The sequence below is a fragment of the Gadus morhua genome, chromosome 9 (assembly GCF_902167405.1).
Source record: "Gadus morhua chromosome 9, gadMor3.0, whole genome shotgun sequence".
NCBI classification, from domain to species: Eukaryota; Metazoa; Chordata; class Actinopteri; order Gadiformes; family Gadidae; genus Gadus; species Gadus morhua.
Window position 1 is genome coordinate 12654396 of NC_044056.1, and position 24382 is coordinate 12678777.

At 52.6% G+C, this 24382-nt stretch overlaps 2 protein-coding genes across 2 annotated transcripts; both read left to right on the forward strand.

Moving 5' to 3' along the window:
- Positions 1–55: 55 nt before the first annotated feature.
- znf277 (zinc finger protein 277) lies at positions 56–4294 on the forward strand. The gene is made up of 12 exons (XM_030366711.1): positions 56–334; positions 520–742; positions 1011–1099; positions 1272–1354; positions 1566–1657; positions 1826–1936; positions 2224–2356; positions 2678–2745; positions 2913–3009; positions 3094–3136; positions 3426–3600; positions 3756–4294. The coding sequence occupies exons 1-12, from the start codon at positions 307–309 to the stop codon at positions 3991–3993; spliced, it is 1380 nt and encodes a 459-aa protein (XP_030222571.1). The 5' UTR covers positions 56–306; the 3' UTR covers positions 3994–4294.
- Positions 4295–8050: 3756 nt separating this feature from the next.
- itga11b (integrin, alpha 11b) lies at positions 8051–24177 on the forward strand. Its single transcript, XM_030366091.1, has 30 exons — positions 8051–8061; positions 8833–8946; positions 9903–10006; positions 10195–10286; positions 10851–10965; positions 11566–11693; positions 12438–12586; positions 14615–14759; positions 15016–15181; positions 15800–15870; positions 16732–16876; positions 16945–17093; positions 18018–18161; positions 18516–18719; positions 19035–19165; positions 19392–19564; positions 19738–19874; positions 19951–20061; positions 20527–20612; positions 20766–21039; positions 21130–21222; positions 21311–21387; positions 21492–21575; positions 22174–22255; positions 22580–22693; positions 22903–22986; positions 23124–23234; positions 23420–23518; positions 23714–23827; positions 24085–24177. Exons 1-30 carry the CDS (start codon positions 8051–8053, stop codon positions 24175–24177), a joined length of 3600 nt encoding a protein of 1199 aa, XP_030221951.1.
- The last annotated feature ends 205 nt before the right edge of the window (positions 24178–24382 follow it).

Below are 24382 nucleotides of genomic sequence, written 5' to 3' on the forward strand. Positions count from 1 at the left end.
ACTTCCGGGGTGTAACCGTCACTGCGGCCGTCTCTCCCGGGTCCTAGAGCCGACCCGGGTCTTAGGGCGGCCTATTTAGTGACCTTAGTAATGCAACCTGAATGCAACACACCACGTCGTCAGAACCGATTTGAAATCTAGAATTCAAAGGTTTGATCTTGCTAATAGATGAGTGAACCGATCCCAGATCAGAGCTGGCCGCCGGACTCTAGCGCCGCGTATCGGCCTCCTGAGAACTACGCCAAGTGATTCCTTCATGGCTTCCGATTGGCTCATTTTCTGTTGTTTTGTCCACGTGACCAGAAGATGGCGACTTGCACCGCTAATGAAGAAGGTATTGTAACGTCTCTACCTTTAACTTCAGGTTTATACCTTTAACTTCACGTTTATACCCGTTCTAGTATCTAACTATATATATGCATAATGTAGTTGGACGTGAAGGTATATTGTCTTGCCAGTAACCATTTTATCGATAAGGGTCAGGGTTGTATCGATAACACTAACGTGTCTCCCCTGCAGCCGGACATGAGGACAGCATCCTGGAGGCTCTGAGCTTTCCGGAGGAGGAGCCGCCCGGGGGTCTGGCGGTCGGCACCGACCAGGGCCCCGGGGCCGAGGCGCTGGTCTGCCCGCTGTGTCCGCAGACCTCCCCGCTGTCGGAGGCGGAGCGTGTGCTGAAGCACCTCCTTCTGGATCACAAGCTGGTGGTGGCGGACGTCAAGCTGATCGCCGACCTGCCCAGGTAGGACCAGGATACTGTCACCCTACCGAGCCCCCCATGTGACCATACTGTCACCCTGCCGGGCCCCACATGTGACCAAACTGTCACCCTGATGGTCGAGCGGTTAGGGTCTTTGGTACTTCAAACCCCTACTTGAGTTAAGTAAGACCCCCCCCGCCTGCATCACTGTCAGTCTCTTTGGATCAAAGCGGCTGATGTATGACTGAAGTACATAGGAGAGGGTCGTGTGTTCTGTCGGTGTAGGGTGTGACCTGAGGTGTGTCCTCAGGTACATGTCGTACTGGAAGGGCCGGTTCCTGGACCAGCCCCTCACAGAGTACTGCAGCGTCATCAAGACCAACTCCGAGGGTCCAGTCGGTAAGACAGACCTACCTCATCACCGCCTCACTTTAGTAGACCTACCTCACAGCCTCACTAGTGCAGACCTACCTCACAAGCTCACTATATAGTGTTGTGTTACTGTTATGATATATTGAGGGATATGCTAATATTATAAATCCCCTGACTGATGATGGGCGTGTGTTCGTAGAGAAACAAGAGTTCTACTTCCTGTTGTGTGATGTACTTCCTGAGGACCGACTGCTGAGGGAGCAGCTTCAGCAGAGGAGACTGGTGAGTCAGCAATCCCATAATTCACCTGTTTTCTACAATGCCGAGCAGACCGGGCAAGGCACTAAAAAACAAATACAGGCAGTCTACATGCAGGCCCTCAGCCCTACGTGTGTGTGTGTGTGTGTGTGTGTGTGTGTGTGTGTGTGTGTGTGTGTGTGTGTGTGTGTGTGTGTGTGTGTGTGTGTGTGTGTGTGTGTGTGTGTGTGTGTAGGAGGAGACTCTGGACCAGCAGCAGAGGGAGCGGGACGATACAAGTTTCCAGCGTGTGTGTATGTTCTGCAGCGAGGAGTTCAGCGGGAACAGGTACACACACACACACACACACACACACACACACACACACACACACACACACACACACACACACACACACACACACACACACACACACACACAGAGATTAGGTAGGGGTGACCTACACAGGGTTTCATGGTTGTGATGTCACGGTGGGTGCGTCTGATTGGTCCGCAGGGCGTCTCTGCTGAACCACATGGCCAGGGAGCACGCCTTCAGCGTGGGGCTCCCCGACAACATTGTTTACTGCACCCAGTTCCTGGACCACCTCCAGATGAAGCTGGACAGGTGAGGATATAGAGGAGACCTGTCTGTCCCTGCCACCTGTCTGAACTGCCACATGTCTGTAGATATATGTCACTTCTGTCCTACTGTCAGTAACACCTGTCTTACCTGTCTGGGTTCCTCAGCCTCTATTGTCTGTATGTAGCACCTGTCTTATTGTCTGTAGCCCCTCTCTCCCTTTCTGGTTCCAGTCTACAGTGTCTGTATCACCTGTCTTACTGTCTGGTTCCAGTCCCAGTGGCTTTATTGCCTGTCTTACTGCCTGGTTCCTGTCTTACTGTCTGGTTCAGCCTCCAGTGTCTGTACTGTGAGAAGCCATTCCGGGACAAGACGACGCTGAAGGACCACATGAGGAAGAAGTCCCACCGCCGGATCAACGCCAAGAACCACGAGTACGACCGCTTCTACGTCATCAACTATCTGGTAGGGGCCCTCACAGCACCTAGGGGCCCTCAAATAACCTAGTGGCCCTCACAGGTCCTCACAGCACCTTAGGGGCCCTCACAGCCCCTAGGGACCCTTTGAGAACCTAGGGGCCCTCACAGAACCTAGGGGACCTGACGGAACCTAGGGCCCTTCACAGCCCCTAGGACCAGTAACCCTAATCGTGTGTGTGTGTGTGTGTGTGTGTGTGTGTGTGTGTGTGTGTGTGTGTGTGTGTGTGTGTGTGTGTGTGTGTGTGTGTGTGTGTGTGTGTGTGTGTGTGTGTGTGTGTGTGTGTGTGTGTGTGCGCGTGTCCTGCAGGAGATGGGGAGGAGCTGGGAGGAGGTGCAGTCTGAGGACGACCGAGACATGGTGGACCCTGCTGATGAGTAGGTGGCCTCCACAAGTCTCTATAACGATGGATCTATGATACACCCCATGGCGACCACCCATCTGGGGTTATTCAGAAAGGGAACGCTAGATTAAAATAACCCTAATATCACAATACCATGGTTCTGAACAAGCGATTTAAGAACCAAACTTGTTTGTGTTGCAGCGACTGGTCTGACTGGCGGGCCCACCCAGTCAGGGCCGTCTGCCTGTTCTGTGAGCAGCAGGCAGAAAGCATGGACAGGATGTACTCACACATGGAGGTACATGCACGCACTCTGTCTGTCTCTGTCTCTGTCTCTGTCTCTCTCGTGTGATGTGGGACTAAGCGTGTCTCTGTGTCTCAGGACGCCCATGGCTTCCATCTCCGCCAGCTGAAGACCCGGCTCGGTAGGTTCTCACCTCCCACATGACATCATCATCATAACCTCCCAGCTCTCTCACCAACTCTAACCTCCCAGAAGATCATGACATCATCACAACGTCTGGTCGTCAGATCATTACATTCATCGTCTTCTGCAATCTGCTTAGTTGAGAAATGTTGGTTCAGTTCAGTAGCGCTCTTAACTGTTCAGTAACGCTCTTTACTAATCTGTACTGCTCTTTACTGTTCAGCGGTCGTTACTGTTCTGTGGGCTTTACTGCTCCGTGTTCTTTATTGTTCCGTGGTTTTCCTCAGGCCTCCGGTTCTACCAGCAGGTGAAGCTTGTGAACTATATCCGGAGGGAGCTGCACCAGTGCCGTTGCTATGGTTGCCAGGAGAAGTTTGGCTCAAAAGAAGAGGTCCTCCAACACATCATGGCAGCCGGTCATGTTATGCAGCTTCCAGCGCTGTCCGTTTGGGACCAGCCCCAGTAAGATCCGATCCACTCACCGCCACGGCTTAGCTCGCTATGCTTTAGTTCGCTATGCTAAAGCTAACAGCTGATCTGCTTTAGCTAGCTGTGTGAGTGCGTGTGCGTGTGTATCTGTATCTTTATCTGTGTCTGATGGTGTTTCTGTGTTTCAGGTACTTTTTCCCCACCTATGAAAACGACGGGCTGCTCTGTGTGCTGGTGGACAGCGAGGAGGAGGAGGAGGGGGCGGGGCCAGCAGAGGGGGCGGGGACAGCAGAAGGGGTGGAGCAGAGGGACGTCCCGGTCATTGCTGAGGACCTGTCAGACCTGAAGGCCCTGAGAGACTCCAGCGTCCTGAATCAGCTGCTGAGGAACCCCCAGCCCCCCCTACCCAGAACCAGATGGTCCTAACCAGACCCCAGGGGTCCTACCCAGACCCCCTGGTGGGCTCAACAATGGAGGGTCAAAGACATTTGGAGGGGTATATAGTTAGGGGAGTGGCAAGTGTTCAGTGGGTCATGAAGTCGGTCCAACGCCTCAGTCAACACGGCCCAAGTAACGTGTGTGGGAGTTGGTTGGGTGGGTGGGTGGGTGGTTGGGTGCGTGCGCAAAGTATGGGTGTATTTACCTCATGATTGTGCAGAGCTAAAGGTTAGCCTGCAGTCTGTGTGTTTGTCCATGAAGCAATAAACAGGCCTCAACACCAATGCTGCATCTGTTTGGCCTGCTGCTAATTTTAAGAGCTGATGACATAGGGAACCGCCCACTATGACATAGGGAACCGCCCACTATGACATAGGGAACCGCCCACTATGACAGGGAACCGCCCACTATGACATGGGGAACCACCCAATATGACTTAGGGAACCACCCACTATTTAGTTGGGAACCACCCAATATGACATAGGGAACCACCCACTATGACGTAGGGAACCGCCCACTATGACTTAGGGAACCGCCCAGTATCACATAGGGAACCTCCGACTATAGACATAAGTAACCGTGCACTGACAGTAGGGAACCGCCCACTATGTTGTAGGGAACCGCCCACTATGACGTAAGGAACCGCCCACTATGACATGGGGAACCGCCCACTATGATGTAAGGAACCGCCCACTATGGCATGGGGAACCGCCCACTATGAAGTAGGGAGGCCAGAGACTCTGGGTGAGGGTGAGGCCAGAGGCTCTGTCCTCTAGGTCCACTGTGGTCAGTGGGGATCAGCGTGACCACAGCTCTGCAGGGGGAGTCGACGCCATCTTGGACAGCTGGAGGGGGTGTGTACAGGTGGGTGTGGTCTGTACAGGTGGGTGTGGTCTGTACAGGTGGGTTGGGTCTTTACAGATTGGTGTGGTCTGTACAGGTGGTTGTGGCCTGACAGGTAGGTGTAGTCTTGGGGTGGTTGTAGGGTGAGTGTGTGATAGGATTGTGTAGCTGATATCAGGTTCCGCCTGCGTCCATTTGGTTAATAACTTAAATGTAAAAACCAGTGACGGAGACAGGTCTGTGTTTATTTATTTACTTGTGTTGCTTTGGGTCGCCTCTGGGGGGCGCCGGCAGCCCGTCTAGTTTAGGCTTACAGGTAAAGTTCGATCGCTGTAGGAAAGAACACGGCATAATTTGGCATTAGATAATTGTACTTTAATGTAAAGTATGGTTACTAGTGTGTGTGTGGGTGTTTGTGTTTGTGTTTATATATATGATATATATGTGTATTTATTTATTTGTAACAATACTTTATATTAAAGTATAATTATTAGTATTGTTGTAGTGTTTGTTGACTCCTCCCTCTCAATCAGTCTTCACACAAACTCAGTTTACCCCAAATAAATCCCAACTCTCACACACACAAACACACACACACACACACACACACACACACACACACACACACACACACACACACACACACACACACACACACACACACACACACACGCACCCACCCATTCAGAACACCCACTCTATCACATAGTCTAATTCACACTCATACACACTCTTTCATACACACACATATACCAGATACACTTCCATTCACACAGATCGCACTCTCTACAAACACTCCGCAGGCATGGACTACTCCTTTCTCACCATGTGGATCTGCAGCCTGCTGCCAGGTAGGAAGAATATTGTGGTAGTATGGTAGTATTGTGGTAGTAGAAGTAATGGTAGTGATACTGGTAGTAGTAGTAGTAGTAGAATAAATAGGATTTGTGTAGTAGTAGTAATGGTATTAGTTATAGTAGTAGTAGTAGTTATCGTAGTATTAGTAATAGTTATGGTAGTATTAATATTACTAGTAGTTATACTGGTAGTAGTTATAATAGTAGTTGTAGTAGTATTTAGTGGTAGTTATGGTAATTTAGTAGTAGTAGTAGTTATGGTGATGAAGAAGTAGTAGTTATTTTAATGTAGTAGTAGTAATGGTATTAGTTATAATAGTAGTGGTAGTTATAGTAGTGATGATGAGTAGTCCAGGTAACAAGCCTTAATGTATTATCATTGTAGTGGAATCCTGCCTTCATAATTCAGAACATCTCTTTGTACAATGTATCGCTAAACTGTTTAGTATAATCAATATTGGTGCAACTTTGGAATTTAATTACATTGAGTTGAGAGGAAGAGATACAGAAGGTTATTCTCTCTCTCTCTCTCTCTCTCTCTCTCTCTCTCTCTCTCTCTCTCTCTCTCTCTCTCTCTCTCTCTCTCTCTCTCTCTCTCTCTCCCTCTCTCTGAACCAGCATTAGCCCATAACGGTCTGAGAGTGTTTTCCTTGATGATGGGATAGGGGTAATGTGAAACAAACCCGTTTAGTGCTGTTTATCTGGCTTCATAACTCGTCCCTCGAGGGAAGGAGGCAGGAGAGGAGGATAGGGAGGGAGAGGAGGATAGGGAGGGAGAGGAGGATAGGGAGGGAGAGGAGGATAGGGATGGAAGGAGAGGAGGACAGGGAGGGAGAGGTTTACTTATAGTGACCCAGTCACGGCTTGGTGTCAGCCAATCAGAAGCCAGCACAGTCCACCTGTTTCATTCTAGCCTCACCTCAACGTGGTGCAGGAGAGATGTCCGGGTCACAGGGGACAGAACCCTGTCTGTAGAGAGAGAGATGTCCGGGTCACAGGGGACAGAACCCTGTCTGTAGAGAGAGAGATGTCCGGGTCACAGGGGACAGAACCCTGTCTGTAGAGAGAGAGATGTCCGGGTCACAGGGGACAGAACCCTGTCTGTAGAGAGAGAGATGTCCGGGTCACAGGGGACAGAACCCTGTCTGTAGAGAGAGAGATGTCCGGGTCACAGGGGACAGAACCCTGTCTGTAGAGGGAGATGTCCGGGTCACAGGGGACAGAACCCTGTCTGTAGAGAGAGATGTCCGGGTCACAGGGGACAGAACCCTGTCTGTAGAGAGAGAGATGTCTGGGTCACAGGGGACAGAACCCTGTCTGTAGAGAGAGAGATGTCCGGGTCACAGGGGACAGAACCCTGTCTGTAGAGAGAGATGTCCGGGTCACAGGGGACAGAACCCGGTGTGTAGAGAAAGATGTCCGGGTCACAGGGGACAGAACCCTGTCTGTAGAGAGAGAGATGTCCGGGTCACAGGGGACAGAACCCTGTCTGTAGAGAGAGAGATGTCCGGGTCACAGGGGACAGAACCCTGTCTGTAGAGGGAGATGTCCGGGTCACAGGGGACAGAACCCTGTCTGTAGAGAGAGATGTCCGGGTCACAGGGGACAGAACCCGGTGTGTAGAGAAAGATGTCCGGGTCACAGGGGACAGAACCCGGTATGTAGTGACCAGGATGGATGTGATGTGATGTACCTGGCAGGAGCTCTCTGATTGGACCGGTCTGGGGTGTGTTTGCCTAGTAACCCCTCCCCTCTGTGTTGAAGATCTTCCTCTGGCCTTCGTCTTCCACCCGACCCGTGCCGGGCTGCACCGCGGCCCCCCGGGGACGCAGTTCGGATACACGGTCCAGCAGCACATGGCGGGGGGGCGGCCCTGGTACATACCTGTCTGTCTGACTCCCTGTCTGTCTGTCTGAATGACTACCTAACTACCTACCTGTCTTTCTGGCTACCTGTCTGTCTGTCTGCCTGTTTGTCAGACTACCTGTTTGTCTGTCTGTCTGTCTGTCTGTCTGACTACCTTCCTGTCTGTCTGTCTGTCTGTCTGTCTGACTACCTCTGTCTGTCCTAGAGGTTCCTAACTATTTGAAGGTAAATATGTGGAAAATATTCTGCTCCCTCCTGAGGCTGACAAGCGTCTGGAAACTATGTGTGTGTGTGTGTGTGTATGTGTGTGTGTGTGTGTGTGTGTGTGTGTGTGTGTGTGTGTGTGTGTGTGTGTGTGTGTGTGTGTGTGTGTGTGTGTGTGTAATGATGTTTTCACCGGTCTGAACCTTCTTTCACATTCACTCCAGTCTCAGTCCTCCTCCATCGTTAAATCCTACTTGTCTGCATCGCTTCAGGACATGAAGCGTCTGTAGGAACAACAGAGGACTGGTTTTGTTCTCTGCTCACGGGAGGAGCCTCTTCCTCTGGTCTCCTAACCCTAACCCTCAACCTCACCCTCACCCTAACCCTCAACCTCACCCTCACCCTAACCCTAACCCTCACCCTCACCCTAACCCTAACCTGTCCCTCAACCTCACCCTCACCCTAACCCTCTTTTCCTGGTCCCTAACCCTTACCCTCACCCTCACCCTCACCCTAACCCTCACCCTAACCCTCCCCCTCTGGTCCCCTAACCCTGACTCGGGGCCTCAGAGGTGCACCGGGCCACTAGAGGAGGGGTTACTCTGTGTGGTCCTTTGGGAATACTGTCGTCTGTTTGTTTCGTCGTTTGGCGAAGCACATTCTGTAAGAACTATTTATAAAAAGTCTGAATGTTAAGGCTGGCCACAGTTGTCTAGGCTTGTCAGCTTCATGAAAATCCGCATTTTCTAAAGTACGTACTAGTCGAAATCATCTGGGACATGTTATCACATAGTTTCCTGCCTGGGCTGAGCGGCATTCCAGAGCAGCGCGCCAGAGCGCACAACCCTGTTGTGAGCATCCCAGCATCAGTCTAGCTACGAGGTCGCTCACTACGAGGCCGGGGCCACGAGGCCGGGGCCACTGGCGTCTGCCAGTGGCCCCGGCCTCGTAGTGAGCGGCCTCGTAGCTCGACTGATAATAAGAGCCCCAGGGGAACGGACTCCCCATTGGGGACAGGCGTGTCTCAAGGAAACTGCTCCTCCCCCCCGGTCCCCAGGAGCCAGGAGACGGCTCCCTCCCCCCTGAGGCCCCTGGTCGTCTCTGACCCCCAGATGCCTGGCTCCCTGCTGAGGGGGGAAGTGATGGCAGACGGGGCCGGGGCTGGGATGTGGTTAGGAGCTTAGGCTCTTTGATGCGCGCGGAGCAGGGTTAGATGATTGGAGGTACGACGCAATGATGCAGGCTGTGTGGAATGTGGATCCTCTGTGTTCCCAGAAGCTGCTGTCCAGACCGGGCTTTAATGATGTGACAGGAACCATCATTCCTCTTAATGTGTCTGAAGCCGTCTCTGGCCCCCAGACCTTAACGCTCCCGCTGTTGTTTGTTGGGGCGAACCTTCTTACAGCAGGCCCTGCTCAGCAGTAACCGCAACACAAATGAAGACAGTACAGAACAATGAAGGCTGAGACTCAAAAGCACTTCAAGGTTGTATCAGCGATGTTGGGGGACGTCACTTCTGTTGGTATTTGAAGCGAGATCCCAAACAAACAGATCTCCCCTCCCTTCCGTGTTTCGTGCATCCAAAAAAAAAACGATCATGAACACAGCGCAAAACCCCACAACAACCACCCCTTGTCGGTGATTGGTTTGAATACTATTTATTTTGGTTTTGAGTGGTTGGTGGTACCATGTGTTTTTGTGTACGATCTCGGAGCATAGGCTCCTTGAAGTGACGCCTGCTGTTGACAGCCTGCTTATGGGGCGGGCAGCTAGCGGATTCTGAGGGATGATCAGATGAATGTGATCATTTATGTTTCGGCCTAGAATTGCTGATACAACCTTTAAATACCAAATAGAATAGTCTGGAGTTCTTGTAAGAGTTAAGGTCAGAGTTAGGGGTTAGAGGTTAGAGTCAGAGGTTAGGGTTAGGGGTTAGAGGTTAGAGTTATGGGTTACAGTTAGGGGTGAGAGTTAGTGGTTGGAGGTTAGAGTTATGGGTTAGAGTCAGAGTTAGGGTCAGAGTTAGGGTTAGAGTTAGGGTTAGAGTTCTGGGAGGTGGGGCTGATACGGTTGGAGCTCTGGGTTAGAGGATGCTGTGGGGCTCTAACGGTGGACTTGTGTGTGCAGGCTGCTGGTTGGAGCGCCGCTGGAGTCCAGCGACGGGCAGCAGACCGGAGACGTGTACCGCTGTCCTCTGGACGTCCGGAAGAACTGCTCCAGACTTCACCTGGGTACCTCTCACAGACACAGTGTGTGTGTGTGTGTGTGTGTGTGTGTGTCGGGTCGGGGTCAGGGGTCAGGGGTCGGGGTCAGGGTCGGGATATTCTGTAAAGCTCACGTTGACCTCAATGTCCTTTAAGGTGTGGGGAGATGTTGGCGTGATGTCTGGGCTGTTCTTCTGTCTCTCCTCGGGGCTCAGGGCGCGTGTCGCTGCCCGATGTCTCGGAGCGGAAGGAGCACATGAAGCTGGGGCTGTCCCTGACCTCCAACCCCAAGGACCAGAGCTTCGTGGTGAGTAACCATAGCAACCAGCAGCCGTGGTGTAGCGGGTTGCGGGGCGATGGGACGGACGGCCTCTCTGTCCTCAGACCTGCGGGCCCCTCTGGTCTCATGGGGCCCCTCTGGTCTCAGTGTGTGTCTATCCTCAGACCTGCGGACCCCTCTGGTCTCATGGGGCCCCTCTGGTCTCATGGGGCCCCTCTGGTCTCATGGGGCCCCTCTGGTCTCAGTGTGTGTCTCGGTCCTCAGACCTGTGGGCCCCTCTGGTCTCATGGGGCCCCTCTGGTCTCATGGGGCCCCTCTGGTCTCAGTGTGTGTCTCTATCCTCAGACCTGGGGCCCCTCTGGTCTCATGGGGCCCCTCTGGTCTCAGTGTGTGTCTCTGTCCTCAGACCTGCGGGCCCCTCTGTCTCATGGGGCCCCTCTGGTCTCAGTGTGTGTCTCTGTCCTCAGACCTGCGGGCCCCTCTGGTCTCATGGGGCCCCTCTGGTCTCAGTGTGTGTCTCTGTCCTCAGACCTGCGGGCCCCTCTGGTCTCATGGGGCCCCTCTGGTCTCAGTGTGTGTCTCTGTCCTCAGACCTGCGGGCCCCTCTGGTCTCATGAGTGCGGCAGCTCCTTCTACAGCACCGGGATGTGCTCTCGCATCGGACGCAACTTCAAGTTCTCCAGCACCATCGCACCCGCACTGCAGAGTAACTACCACCGCCTGGTTAAAGGGGTTAACTAGTCTAGAGTAACTACCTCCTCCTCTGGTTAAAGGGGTTAACTAGAGTAACTACCACCTCCTCTGGTTAAAAGGGTTAACTAGTCTAGAGTAACTACCACCTCCTCTGGTTAAAGGGTTAACTAGTCTAGAGTAACTACCACCTCCTCTGGTTAAAGGGGTTAACTAGTCTAGAGTAACTACTACCTCCTCTGGTTAAAGGGGTTAACTAGTCTAAGGTAACTACCACCTCCTCTGGTTAAAGGGTTAACTAGTCTAGAGTAACTACCACCTCCTCTGGATAAAGGGGTTAACTAGTCTAGAGTAACAACCGCCTCCTCTGGTTAAAGGGGTTAACTAGTCTAGAGTAACAACCTCTTCCTCTGGTTGAAGGGGCTAACTATTTTAGAGTAACTACCACCTCCTCTGGTTAAAGGGAAACTAACCGGTCTACTATTACACCACCTAGCTTAGCCTAGCTCAGTCTACTATTACACCACCTAGCTTAGCCTAGCTCAGTCTACTATCACACCACCTAGCCTAGCCTAGCTCAGTCTTTATCAGCCAGTGAGGTGTGTTTTCTCCCCAGGGTGTGAGACGTTCATGGACATCGTGATCGTCGTGGACGGCTCCAACTCCATCTACCCCTGGTACGAGGTGCAGAACTTCCTCATCAAGATCTTGGAGAAGTTCTACATGGGCCGGGGGCAGACCCAGGTACTAGACTGTTCCCAATGTGTGAGGAGGGTCTTACAGTCAGGGTGGTGGACCCTCAAACATCTGAACTAAGAACGGTCAAATGAAACTTTCAGCCACATCAGAATGAATCTTATACTGCATGTGGCGGTTGGCAGCAGGTCCACACATCCTGTCTGTAAGCAGAGCTTCCTGTTTCTAACTCGACCGAGTCGTCTGTCTTATGAACACCAGCTGCTCCTCGTCCCAGTCTGTCCTCCACACATCTGGTTGAGTCCAGTCCGGGCGGAGGATTTATCCACCAGTCCATGCGTTCCATGCTAGTTGACAATAGCATATGATGCTGATCCCAGACAGTGATGTGGGTCAAAGCAGGAGTACAGGACAGCGATAAGATGAACACATACCACTGGTGATACGTTAGCAGTGCTACATGCCACATAGCCGGGGCTACCTAGCACCCGTGTGGGGGGTGGACGGCCCGGGCTGGGCTCAGGTGGGGGGGTATACTAGATGGTGGTCTGTTGTGTGCACTAGGTGGTTGTCTGTTGTGTGTAGGTGTTGTTGTGTTGTGTGTACTAGGTGTTGGTGTGTTGTGTGTACTAGGTGGTGTGTTGTGTGTACTAGGTGTTGTTGTGTTGTGTGTACTAGGTGTCGTTGTGTTGTGTGTACTAGGTGGTGTGTTGTGTGTACTAGGTGGTGGTCTGTTGTGTGTACTAGGTGGTCTGTTGTGTGTTCCTAGGTGTTGTTGTGTTGTGTTCCTAGGTGGGGGTGGTGCAGTACGGCTCCCGGGTGGTGCATGAGTTTGCGCTAAGCGACTTCCAGACGGTGGAGGAGGTGGTGGCGGCGGCACGTAGCATCGAGCAGCGAGGAGGAGAGGAGACGCGCACCGCCCTCGGGATCAACAAAGCCCGGTACTGAAGCCTTAGAACCCACAGAGCCCTGAAGCCTTAGAACCCACAGAGCCCTGAAGCCTTAGAACCCCAGAAGTCCTGAAGCCTTAGAACTCCCAGAGGCCCTGAAGCCTGAGAACCCACAGAGCCCTGAAGCCTTAGAACCCCAGAGGTCCTGAAGCCTTAGAACTCCCAGAGGTCTTGAAGCCTTAGAACCAAAAGAGACCACAGAGCACAGTACTAAAGCCTTAGAACCTCAGAGGTGCTGAAGTCTTAGAACCCCCAGAGCCCACAGAGCCCGGTGATAAAGCCTTAAGCCCAGTTCCGACCAAAGACTCGCCTCGCAACGACTTGCAACTCGCAACTCCTTGCGACGAGACGGGCTGCAACGTTCTAAAAACTGGGCAGTTCACACTGCTGTGACGTCAGGTGGTTTCCCTAGCAACTGTGAACGCTCTGGCACAGCTGAGAGCCGCAACAACATCAGCATCAGGCTAAAAAGTAGCCTAACTTAGGTTTGCGATTAGGTTGCTTGAGGTAGCTCCAAGATTTACCCTCCCGGACAAGTAGGTCCGGGGGGTTTAGGTAGGCCTACTTCAGCGGCAGAAACAGGGTCCTACGCCAATCTTTGTAGAGAGATTTCTTTGGGCAAAAACTGTTGTTTTATTTTTATTGATCCCCTTCGAGAATTTGTGTGTAGAGGGGTGGGTCTAGCTATATTCTTTTCTCCTTTGAAAAGCGTATTGTGGGCCTATTGCTTTTGGGCCGATACTGCGCCCATTCCGTGATTCGTTCTGCCGCAGCACTCAAAAGAATTAATTTCGTTTAAATGTTCTTCCAATCCACTCCAATAGTGGTCCTGCGTTGAGTTTAAATCCAACTCTAACGAATAAAGTTTTAAGTTTCATAGAATATTTATACATTCCCAGGGCATGTTAAATGAGTGCATGCCCTGCCAGCCGCCACTCGTAACACACTTGTAAAATGCAGTCGTCAATTGATGGAATGGGTTATTTCATACATCATCACAACCAATATTTGGAATTAATCAAATAAATTACAGATAAATAAAACTGATATGGCTACTTTTTGGTTGAACACATTTGAACAAAATATTTATGACCCCCAATGTTGACCTGAAGTTGGTGCCACTTATTGGTAGACTATCGGAATGGCGGTAGGCCTACTAAAAGGTGTCTGAATGGGGGCATTCTGGAATGGCCACATGTAACCATGACAACTGTTATAGCTAATGTGTACTGTGGACAGTACGGGACTGGGACGGAGTGAGGCTGTGACGTACAAGTTGTTCTGTGTTGTGTCCTGATTGGCTGAAGAGAAATAGCTCCGTCGTTGTGTTCTAAAACTGGACATGGCGATTTGACATGTTCAATCTCTCGCGACTCCTTGCGACTCATTGCAACGGCAACAGCCGCGCTGCAACGACCAGTTCACAGTGCTGCAACTTTTCCCCTGCGACGTTCCAAAACAGTCTCGTTGCAAGTCGTTGCGAGGCAAATCTTTGGTCTGAACTGGGCTCTGGAACCCCCAGAGCCAATACTGAAGCCTTAGAACCCCAGAGGCACTGAAGCCTTAGAACCCCAGAGGCACTGAAGCCTTAGAACCCCAAGAGCACGGTAGTGAAGGTTGCACGGTGATGAGAGCCGTGAGCAGCCAGCGACGCACGCAGCGACACTGAACACAGAACAGGGGGTCAGGGTTGGGGTCAGGGGTCAAGAGGGTTGGTGTCAGGAGGGTGGGGGTCAGGGGTCAGGAGGGTTGGGGTCAAGGGACAGGAGGGTTGGGGTCAGGGGTCAGGAGGGTTGGGGACAGGATTGTTGGGGTCAGGGGTCAGGAGAGTTGGGGTCAGGGGACAGGAGGGTTGGGGTCAGGGGTCAGGAGGGTTGGGGTCATGGGTTGGGGTCAGGGGTCAGGAGGGTCAGGGGTCAGGAGGGTTGGGGTCAGGAGGGTGGGGGTCAGGGGTCATGAGGATTGGGGTCAGGAGGGTTGGGGTCGGGGGTCATGGAGGTCACGGTGTGTGTGTTCCAGACAGGAGGCGTTTGCGCGTGGCGGGCGGCGCGGCGCCAAGAAGGTGATGATCGTCATCACGGACGGAGAGTCACATGACTCCGCCGAGCTGCCACGGGCCGTCGAGCTGAGCAGGAAGGCCAACATCACCACGTACGCCATCGCTGTGAGTCCTCCCACTGTCTGTCTGTCTGTCTGTCTGTCTGTCTGTCTGTCTGTCAGTCTGTCTGTCTGTCTGTCTGTCTGTCTGTCTGTCTGTCTGTCTGTCTGTCTGTCTGTCTGTCTGTCTGTCTGTCTGTCTGTCTGTCTGTCTGTCTCTCTGTCTGTCTGTCTGTCTGTCTCTCTCTCTCGCCGAGGTTTAGGACCCTGTTGTGATGTTGATGATGATGATGATGATGATGATGATGAGGGGTCCTCCTCAGGTCCTGGGGAGCTACACCCGTCTGGGGATAGACCCCGCATCCTTCTTGAAGGAGATCCGCCTCCTGGCGAGCGACCCTGAGGACCAGCACTTCTTCAAGGTCTCGGACGAGTCGGCGCTGAAGGACATCGTGGAGGCGCTGGGAGAGAGGATATTCTCCATAGAAGGTGAGCAGTAGCATTAGCCTTAGCATTAGCAAAGTGTCTGTTAGATGTGAGCGTTTGCAAGTTGTCTGTTGGCTGTTATGTCAGCTGTCAGCTGTTAGCTTTAGCATTTGCAAGATTTCTGTTAGCCTTCAGTTGTTAGCATTAGCGAGGTGGCTGCTAGCTGTAAGCATTAGCAAGGTGTCTGTTAGCTGTTATTAGTTTTAGCGAGGTGTCTGTTAGCGTTAGCAAGGTGTCTGTGAGCTTTTAGCGTTAGCATTAGCAAGATATCTGTTAGCTTTCAGTTATGAGCATAAGCAAGGTGTCTGTTAGCTGTTAGCATTAGGAAGATGTCTGTAAACATGTTGTTGTTAGCATTAGCGAGGTGTCGCCTAGCTGGTAGCGATAGCTGTGTACATAGCATGGTCTCCTGTGACTCTCAGCAGTCTGGTCTTGTTAATTATGAAGAAATGTTCGCTATCAAAGGGAGAAGTAGGAGTATTTAATTGTTATGTCTTGTTGTGTTTTCTTGTTGTGTTGTTGTGCCTGGTTGTGTTGGGTCTTGTTGTGTTGTTGTGTCTTGTTGTGTGGTTGTGTCTTGTTGTTTTCTTGTGTCTTGTTCTGTTTTCCTGCTTGGTTTAGGAACCAACAGTGAGGGGAGGAAGTTTGGACTGCAGATGGCCCAGGCTGGTTTCTCCTCCCACCTTGTCCAGGTAGGGGTTAGACAGTACAGAGATAGGTCACTAAGGAGCAGGTAGGGAGGGGTTAGACGGTACAGAGACAGGTCGTTAAGGAGCAGGTAGGGGTTGGACAGTACAGAGACAGATCATCAGGGACCAGATAGGGGTTAGACAGTCTAGAGACAGGTCATTAAAGAGCAGGTAGGGGTTGGATAGTACAGAGACAGGTCTCTAAGGAGCCGGTAGGGGTTGGCCAGTACAGAGACAGGTCATTAAGGGGCAGGTAGGGGGAGGACAGAACAGAGACAGGTCATTGCAGGGAAGGTCAGGGTTAGAAAGTGAATATAGAGGCAGGTCATTAAGTAGCAGGTAGGGGTTAGACAGTGGCTACACAGGCAGAAACAGAACAAACAGTTCAGAAGTCTTCCCTTCAGCGGGTGGAAACAGAGTGTTTTTCCTGGAGTTATATCAATGCTCTGTTTCATGGAAAAATAGTTTCCTCAGCGGAAAAACAGGTTTAAATGTGACAGAAGGATCTGAGTTGACAGCGTTCCATGAGAGAAGAGAAGGCTCCTCTTACCTCAGTCCTGCTGCCGTCCAACAGACTGCCGCTGGAGTTATGGATCCTGGCTCCACGGCCACCATTGAAATAAAAGAAAAAAAACATTATTCATGAGGATCTTCTGACTCTCTGAGCTCGTCTGCACAGAGTCCAGAAGCCTTCAGGACGCGCCTGGCAGCTCTCTGTGTCCCCACTCCAAGGTCTCGGTCTGGAGGAGACATCTGCTCCACGGCTCAACAGGATTACAATGTTTCCATGGAAACGTTGATCAGAAGAATGTGCAGAATGATGTCAACGTATGAGTGGATGAAGGCTGACCTTTGACCCTGCAGGACGGAGTGCTGGTGGGGGCGGTGGGGGCCTACGACTGGAACGGGGCGGTGCTGAAAGAGACCCCCAAAGGGAAGGTCATCCCCCCGCGCTCGTCCTACCTGGAGGAGTTCCCTGAGAGCCTGCAGAACCACGCCGCCTACCTGGGTAAGGGAGGGGGCAGTGGGGGTGGAGGAGGGATACTGTCACTCACACTGACGGCGCTCTGCTCCTAGGTTACGCGGTGGGCTCCATGGTAACGGCCCGGAGGAGGCAGCTGTACGTCGCCGGGGCCCCGAGGTTCAACCACACGGGGAAGGTGATCGTGTTCACCATGAAGAACACCGGGCACCTCAGCATCCTCCACTCGCTGCTGGGACAACAGGTAACCATTGCAACCTCCCCTCTATACTCTGCTGGGACAACAGGTAGCCACAGGAACCTCCCCTCCACACTCTGCTGGGACAACAGGTAACCATAGCAACCTCTCCTCCACACACATCAGAGACAACAGGAAACCATAGCAACCTCTCCTCCAAACACATCTGCTGGGACAAAGGATTAGACTGAGGCCCTGTTTTCCTTGGCACCAAAAAAATAAGAATACAAGGCGGAACTTCGTCTTCTTCTGCAGAAAATACAGAAAATACTTTTTAATGTACAGTTAGTAATACAATTTACTTCGAGGGCTGTATTTAAAGCTAAATACAAATCAAATCAAACAAAAACAAATCAGACGGAAATTCTGTGTTGCCCCGCTGGTGGGAGGGCGATGATGTCATCGTTTGCGTATCTGGCGTCCACACAAAACCTAATACCAAAACGCAGGTGGGCTTTTTTCTCTTTTTCACCCTGGGTCCTGGTTTCAAAAAAAGTGTGTTTGCAGGTACCAAAAACGCCAGATCCGTCTGGACAGTCGGCCCAAACTTACAAGACTTCTGCATTTTTAAACAAAAATCGTTTCTGTGTGGACAGGGCCTGAGTTTGACTAAACTGGTCTCTTAATTGCCAGTTTATCTACTGAATTACATATTAAGTTTGGAACCGTTGATCTTTTTGATGTCCACAGATGATATAGGGTTAGATGTAAAGTCCCTGTCAATAGATAGCTGACACTTACTCTCTCCTCCTCCTCTTTCCTTCTCCTCTCCTTCTCCTCTCCTTCTACTCCTCTCCTCCTCTCTCCTTCTCCTCCTCTCCTCCACTACTCTTCTCCTACTCTCCTCCTCTCCTCCTCTACTCTTCTCCTCTTCCTCCCCTCTGTCCTCCCCTCCTCTCTCCTCGTCTCCTCTCTCCTCCTCTCCTTCAGATCGGCTCGTACTTCGGCAGTGAGCTGGCGTCGGTGGACCTGGACGGGGACGGAGACACAGACGTCCTCCTGGTGGCCGCGCCCATGTACTACTGCCAGGGCTGGGAGAGAGGCCGAGTGTACATGTGGGCCCTCAGCGCCCAGGTGGGTCTGAGGAGAGGAGGAGCCAGAACCATCAGGACAACCTGATGATCCCCTAGACCAGACTACACCAGACCAGACTAGACCAGACCAGACTAGACTAGCCCTGACTATACTACGCTACACTAGACCAGACTAGACTAGCCCTGACTATACCACGCTACACTAGACTAGACTAGCCCTGACTATACCACGCTACACTGACAAGACTAGAGTAGCCCTGACTATTTCCCACTATACTAGACCAGACTAGACTAGCCCTGACTACACCAGACTACACTAGACCAGAACAGACTAGCCCAGACTAGCCCATAGTAACTAGACTAGTCCAACCGGCCCCTCCCCCTGTGGCTGCAGGGAACGTTGGTCCACCAGGGGGTGCTGGAGGGGTCGGAGCACGCCCAGAACGCCCGGCTAGGCTCCGCCCTCGCCCCCATCCCCGACATGAACGGGGACGGCTGGAGCGAGCTGGTGGTGGGCGCGCCACTGGAGGACGACCACCAGGGGGCGGTCTACGTCTTCTACGGAAAGAGAGACCGCATCCAGAAGAAATACAGACAGGTACAGATGGTGGATAGATCTATAGATATACAGATATATCTCTATCTCTATAGTGATTATATCTCATGATGTAGATAGTGAGTTTAATTACCGTTGTTGGTATTCATCCTTGTTGGGTACTTACTCAGTCTGTCTGCCTACCTGTCTGTGTGTCTGTCTGCCTGCCTACCTCCCTGTCTGTCTGTCGGCCTCCCTGTCTGTCTGTCTGTCTGTCTGCCTCCCTGTCTGTCTGTGTGTCTGTCTGCCTCCCTGTCTGTCTGTGTGTCTGTCTACCTGCCTGTGTGTCTCTCTGTCGGCCCCCCTGTGTCTCTGTAGAGGATCTCGGCGGTCTCCCTGGGGTCCGGTCTGCAGTACCTGGGTCTCAGTCTCCACGGGGTCCTGGACCTGAACGCAGACGGGCTGGTGGACCTGTCTGTGGGGGCGCTGGGGGGCGTGGCCACAATCTGGTTCGTTAACCAATCACCAGTCACCATGTAGGCCGTCACCTCATCAGTGGGAGAGGGAGTTTAGTAATGTGTGTGTGTGTGTGTGTGTGTATGTGCCTGTGTGTGTCTGCGCGTGTGTGTCCCCTTGTGTGTGTACGTGTCCCCGTGCGTGTGCCCGTGTGTTTGTGTGTTTGTTTGTGTGTGTGTGTGTGTGCGCGCCCGTGTGTGTGTGTGTGTGTGTGAGCAGGTCTCGCAGTGTGCTGCGGATCAGCTCCAGGGTGACCTTTGAACCTGAGAAGGTGAACCTGTTCCATAAGGACTGCCAGCGGGGGGGCAGGGAGGTGAGCTGCATGTCGCTGTCCGTCTGTCTGCTGGCCCGGACCGCCGCCCCTGCCCCCACCCCCACCTCCGCCCCAGTGGGTGAGTCGTCGCCATGGAGATAGCAAGCACATGGCAGCACATGCCAGCTGAACATATAGCTTCACAGTGTGTGTGTATTTTTGTGAGTGTGTGTGTGTGTGTGTTTGTGTGTGCGTGCTAAATCCACACACACCTGGAGTTAGTCGTCACCTGACCTGTGGCTCCGCCCTCAGGTGTTTGGGTGTCTTTGGGTCTTGACGAGAGGCGGGTCCCCCCCCGGGCAGTTCTGGACCAATCAGAGGACAGGTTGCTGCTGCTCTCCCTCCTTCCTGGACAAGAGCTCTGCCGGCCAATCAGCTTCTCTGTTCAGGTGAGACGACACTACAGCCCAGGTGAAGCCCCTCCCTCCAGGTGAGCTCGTGGTCACACTCTCCCCCCCGCCCCAGGAGACCCCTGACTATGGCCGGCCCATCCTGGTCGTCACGGAGACCGGCCTGCAGACCCCCGACGACGGGACAGTCCTGGACCCCGACTGGCCCTCCGTCCTGAGGACTGAGGTGAGGCCCGACCTTTAAGCTGACCAGCCAATCACAAGCACCTATTAGCGACTTCACAACTAGAGCCTCTCCTCTTTTGCCCGTCCCCTCTCTCCGTAGCTCCTCCCCTTAGTGACATCACCAGAGCTTCCCCTCTGTTGCCCATCCCCTCTCTCCGTAGCTCCTCCCCTTAGTGACATCACCAGCGCTTCCCCTCTGTTGCCCATCCCCTCTCTCTGTAGCTCCTCCCCTTAGTGACATCACTAGAGCTTCCCCTCTGTTGCCCATCCGCTCTCTCCGTAGCTCCTCCCCTTAGTGACATCACTAGAGCCTCTACTCTGTGGCCCCTCCCCTCTCTCTGTAGCTCCTCCCCTTAGTGACATCACTAGAGCCTCTACTCTGTGGCCCCTCCCCTCTCGCCCTAGCTCCTCCCCTTAGTGAAATCACTAGAGCCTCTACTATGTGGCCCCTCCCCTCTCTCCCTAGCTCCCCTTCTGGAATGGCTGTGAGCATGAGGAGAGCTGCCGGCCTGACCTGGTCCTCCACGCACACTCAGACCTGCCCACACTCAGGTACACTCACACACACACACACACACACACACACACACACACACACACACACACACACACACACACACACACACACACACACACACACACACACACACACACACACACACTCAAACACCAAAACCTGTGATAATAATCCTGTTTCCATGGCAGCCAGTTCTGTGGTGTGAAAGGGCATCCTGCCCTGTGCCGCCAGCAGGGGGCGGGCCCAGAACAGAAAGGGGGGGTCACAGCACAGGGAGGCGTGGTCTCGGGGCGGGGTGGCCCGGCGTCTGGGGCGGAGCGTGCCTCTGTGAGGGTGGTGGAGTCGAGCCGTCGGAGGGTGGTGGTCTACGGCCGTCTGGAGAACCTTGGGGAGAACGCCTTCGGCGCTGCGCTACACCTCCGCCACTCCCCCAACCTGGTCCTCTCCAGCATCCTCGTCAAGGTAACCGTTACCACGACAACCAGGCTGCCTGGTCTGTACAACGATCTATAGCTCTATCTCGTGATCTAAGAGACTCCTCCCTCCTGCCAGGACCAATCAGATCTCCAGATAGAGTGTCACGCTGAGCTGGCCAATCAGAGGAGCTGTAACATCAGTGCTCCCTTCATGAGGTCCAGGGCGCAGGTAGGTCCCGCCCCCATGGTGGTCTTCAGATGTCTGTGCACACAGATGTCCATCTATGGGATGTGGTTTGTCTCCTCTCTCCTCCCAGCTGTCCTTCCACGTGGAGTTTGACTTCAGCCACCTGGGGTTTCTGGACCACATGGAGGTCGTCATAGAAGCCAGCAGGTGAAACCTTTCTTCCTCACCCAATCACCCGCCCCTATTGGTTGAATGGAGAATTACAGACAAGTGTGTGTGCTTGAGTGTGTGTGCTTTTGTCCTTTAAATAGTGAGGGCATTGAGAGGAATCCCGCAGACAACATGAACCATCTCCACCTTCCTCTACAGTACCAAGCAGATCTCCTGTTCACCAGGTAACCCTAGTACCAGGTAACCCTATTACCAGGTAACCAGGTAACCCTGGTACCAGGTAACCCTGCAGACCCGACTCTGTACGCGTCAGGTCAGCTCTGATTGGTCACCGGGGGGAGTTTTGTCAGCTCTGATTGGTCCCCAGGGAGAGGTGGGTCAGGTGGCGTTTCAGAAGATATGTCCTCTTGGCTGAAAACTGTAGTTTCAGTTTGTTGTGACCAACCATCCGTTTAAAAGGGACATATTATACCACCAGGTGTGAGTGTGATTAGCCATTACAAGCCTTAAAAATGAATGTGCAGCTTCTGACATGACAGGTGGGCGTGTCCACCTAGATGTATGACGAATAGATGAGAAACGTTTGCTACAGTCCACTGGGTAGGCTGGTAGATTGATCTATCCAGCACACATCTAGGTGGATACTCCCACCTCTGATGTCAGTAGCTGCACATGTCCCCTCTAAGAAAACAATATCAGAAGAACCACTCTACCCATGATGCAATTCAGTCTCGGTCATCCTCTCATGAAGGTTGTGGGTTTGAAGACACCCCCTTGAGTACACACACTCTCTCACAAACACATGCCTGTGATTGTCTCCAGGCACCCTGACTCTCATCATTATGACATCTCTTCCTCACCCCCATCTTCCTCATCCTCCCTGGACACCACCCTGACGTACCAGGTGAGAAGCAGCTCCTCCTGCTCCTCATCTACAGCCTCCTCCTCCCCCTGTTCAACCAGCTCCTCCTCCTCCTCCTCCTCCTCCTCCCCCTGTTCAACCAGCTCCTCCTCCTCCTCCTCCTCCTCCTCCTCCTCCTCCTCCTCCTCCTCATCTACAGCCTCCTCCTCTCCTGCTCCTCCTGCTCTCTCTGCTCCTCCAGCTCCCCCTGCTCCTTCTCCTGCTCCTCCTGCTGCTCCTCCTGCTCTGTAGGCCAGTGTGTGGGGAGACTGTTGCTCTGTCAGGGGACAGGTCCAGTGTTCTGATTGGCTGAGCTTCTGGTTGCAGGTCCAGAACCTGGCTATGTTTCCGGTGTCGGACCTCCTGCTCGGTCTGGATGTCTGGGCTATGACGCCGTCTGGCACCCGGCTGCTCAACCTCACCTCCTATAGCACCCTGCCGGTAATACACCCTACTACAACCTCAAATACGCCCTATAGTACGTACTATAGTACACAGTATAGGTACCAAATACACACACACCATATAGACACTATAATACACAGTATAGTGCTGTAGATGATGATGTTAATTTTGAGCTGTTTTAAACCAGGGTTGTGTCCTACTGTAATATATTATTAACCAGTGTTGTGTAATACCGCCCCCTGCAGGCCGGCGGGGGTCACTGCAGCCTGCCGGCCCACACAGCCCACACCACGGAGAAGGAGGAGGACCTGACACACACCCCACAGCTGGTAACACAAGCACACACATGGACATGGTTCAGAAGGATTGTACTTTTATACATGATTACACGTGTGTGTGTGTGTGTGTGCGTGTGCGTGTGTGCGTGTGCGTGTGCGTGTGTGTGTGTGTGTGTGTGTGTGTGCAGAACCGTTCTAACAGCAGGAGTTTGGCTGTGGAGTGCAGGCTGAGTGTCGCGGCCAGGAGCACCGTGCAGGTCAGCATCTCAGGGAGACTGCAGCATCACACGCTGGCCACCGTGAGTCACTTTACATTCCCTCACTTTATATTAGCAGAATGATGGAGGAGAGGAGAGACAGAATGAAGGAGGGCTGAGAGACAGAATGATTGACGGATGAGGGAGGAGAGACAGAATGATGGAGGGATTAGAGAGGAGAGACAGGTTTTGTATTGCCCTGAGACATGTATGACCTCTGTCCTCAGAAGGTGAAGTTCCGATCTCTGGAGATCTTGACGTGTGCAAACCTTCACCTCGACCTGACCAGCAGCAGCTTTCTGCAGGAGGACAGACCGACTAGAGTGGTAACCTACCTGTCTGTCTGCCTACCTAGCTGTCTGTCTGCCTACCGAGCTGTCTGGCTACCTACCTAGCTGTATGTCTGTCTACGTAACTATCTGTCTACCTAACTGTCTGTCTGTCTACCTAACTGTCTGCCTACCCACCTGTCTGTCTGTCTCTCCCTGTCTGTCTCTTGATGACCCCTGTCCTGTGTGCAGGTGGTGTTGGGGCTGAGGAAGGAGCTGCTCTCTGAGCTGCCCGTGCTGGTGGTGCTGGGCAGCGTGCTCGGAGGACTGGTGCTGCTCGCCCTGCTGGTCCTGCTCCTGTGGAGGGTGAGACGCGTCCTCCATTAGGCTGCTCAGGGACCCGGCTCAGGGGCTAGGCTCAGGGGCCCGGCAATTAGCTAGTGTTGACACCTAGCTTTAAGCGGCCGCTAATGCTTAGAACCAGCTAGGGCTTAGAACCCGCTAATGCTTAGAACCAACTGCCGTTTGGGTTCAGATAGCGTTAAGAACAGCTAGTTTAGAACCAGCTAGCTTTTAGAACAGACAGAACTTCCTGGTTCTGAGGATCTTCTTCTTCTCTCCAGCTGGGTTTTTTCAGGAGGCGGACCCGGAAGGAAGCAGAGGAGGCGGAGGGGCTGGCGTTGACCAACGAGAAGATGGCAGAGAACTTGCTGTAGTCAAGATGTCCTCAAGTCTACAGGTTACCTGCTCTCAGGGCCAGCACTCCCTAACCCTGTCATCCTCTAGATATATATCTATACACATAATGCATACATTTCTATGTTATATATATCGTCTGAATGTTGTTTTTTACACTCTTTGTTGTAGATCGACAAGACTATTCAGAACTTACAGAAAACTGTTCTTTAGACCAAGCCATGA

Bases quoted from the DNA above. Each gene is read 5' to 3' on its own strand.
- znf277 (XM_030366711.1), top strand. From the start codon at position 307: ATGGCGACTTGCACCGCTAATGAAGAAG. The intron at 1,100-1,271 runs GTAAGACAGACC...GTGTGTTCGTAG, and splicing joins CAACTCCGAGGGTCCAGTCG to AGAAACAAGAGTTCTACTTC. The intron at 3,137-3,425 runs GTAGGTTCTCAC...GGTTTTCCTCAG, and splicing joins CCAGCTGAAGACCCGGCTCG to GCCTCCGGTTCTACCAGCAG.
- itga11b (XM_030366091.1), top strand. The intron at 15,182-15,799 runs GTGAGCAGTAGC...TGCTTGGTTTAG, and splicing joins GAGGATATTCTCCATAGAAG to GAACCAACAGTGAGGGGAGG. The intron at 22,987-23,123 runs GTAACACAAGCA...GTGTGTGTGCAG, and splicing joins TGACACACACCCCACAGCTG to AACCGTTCTAACAGCAGGAG.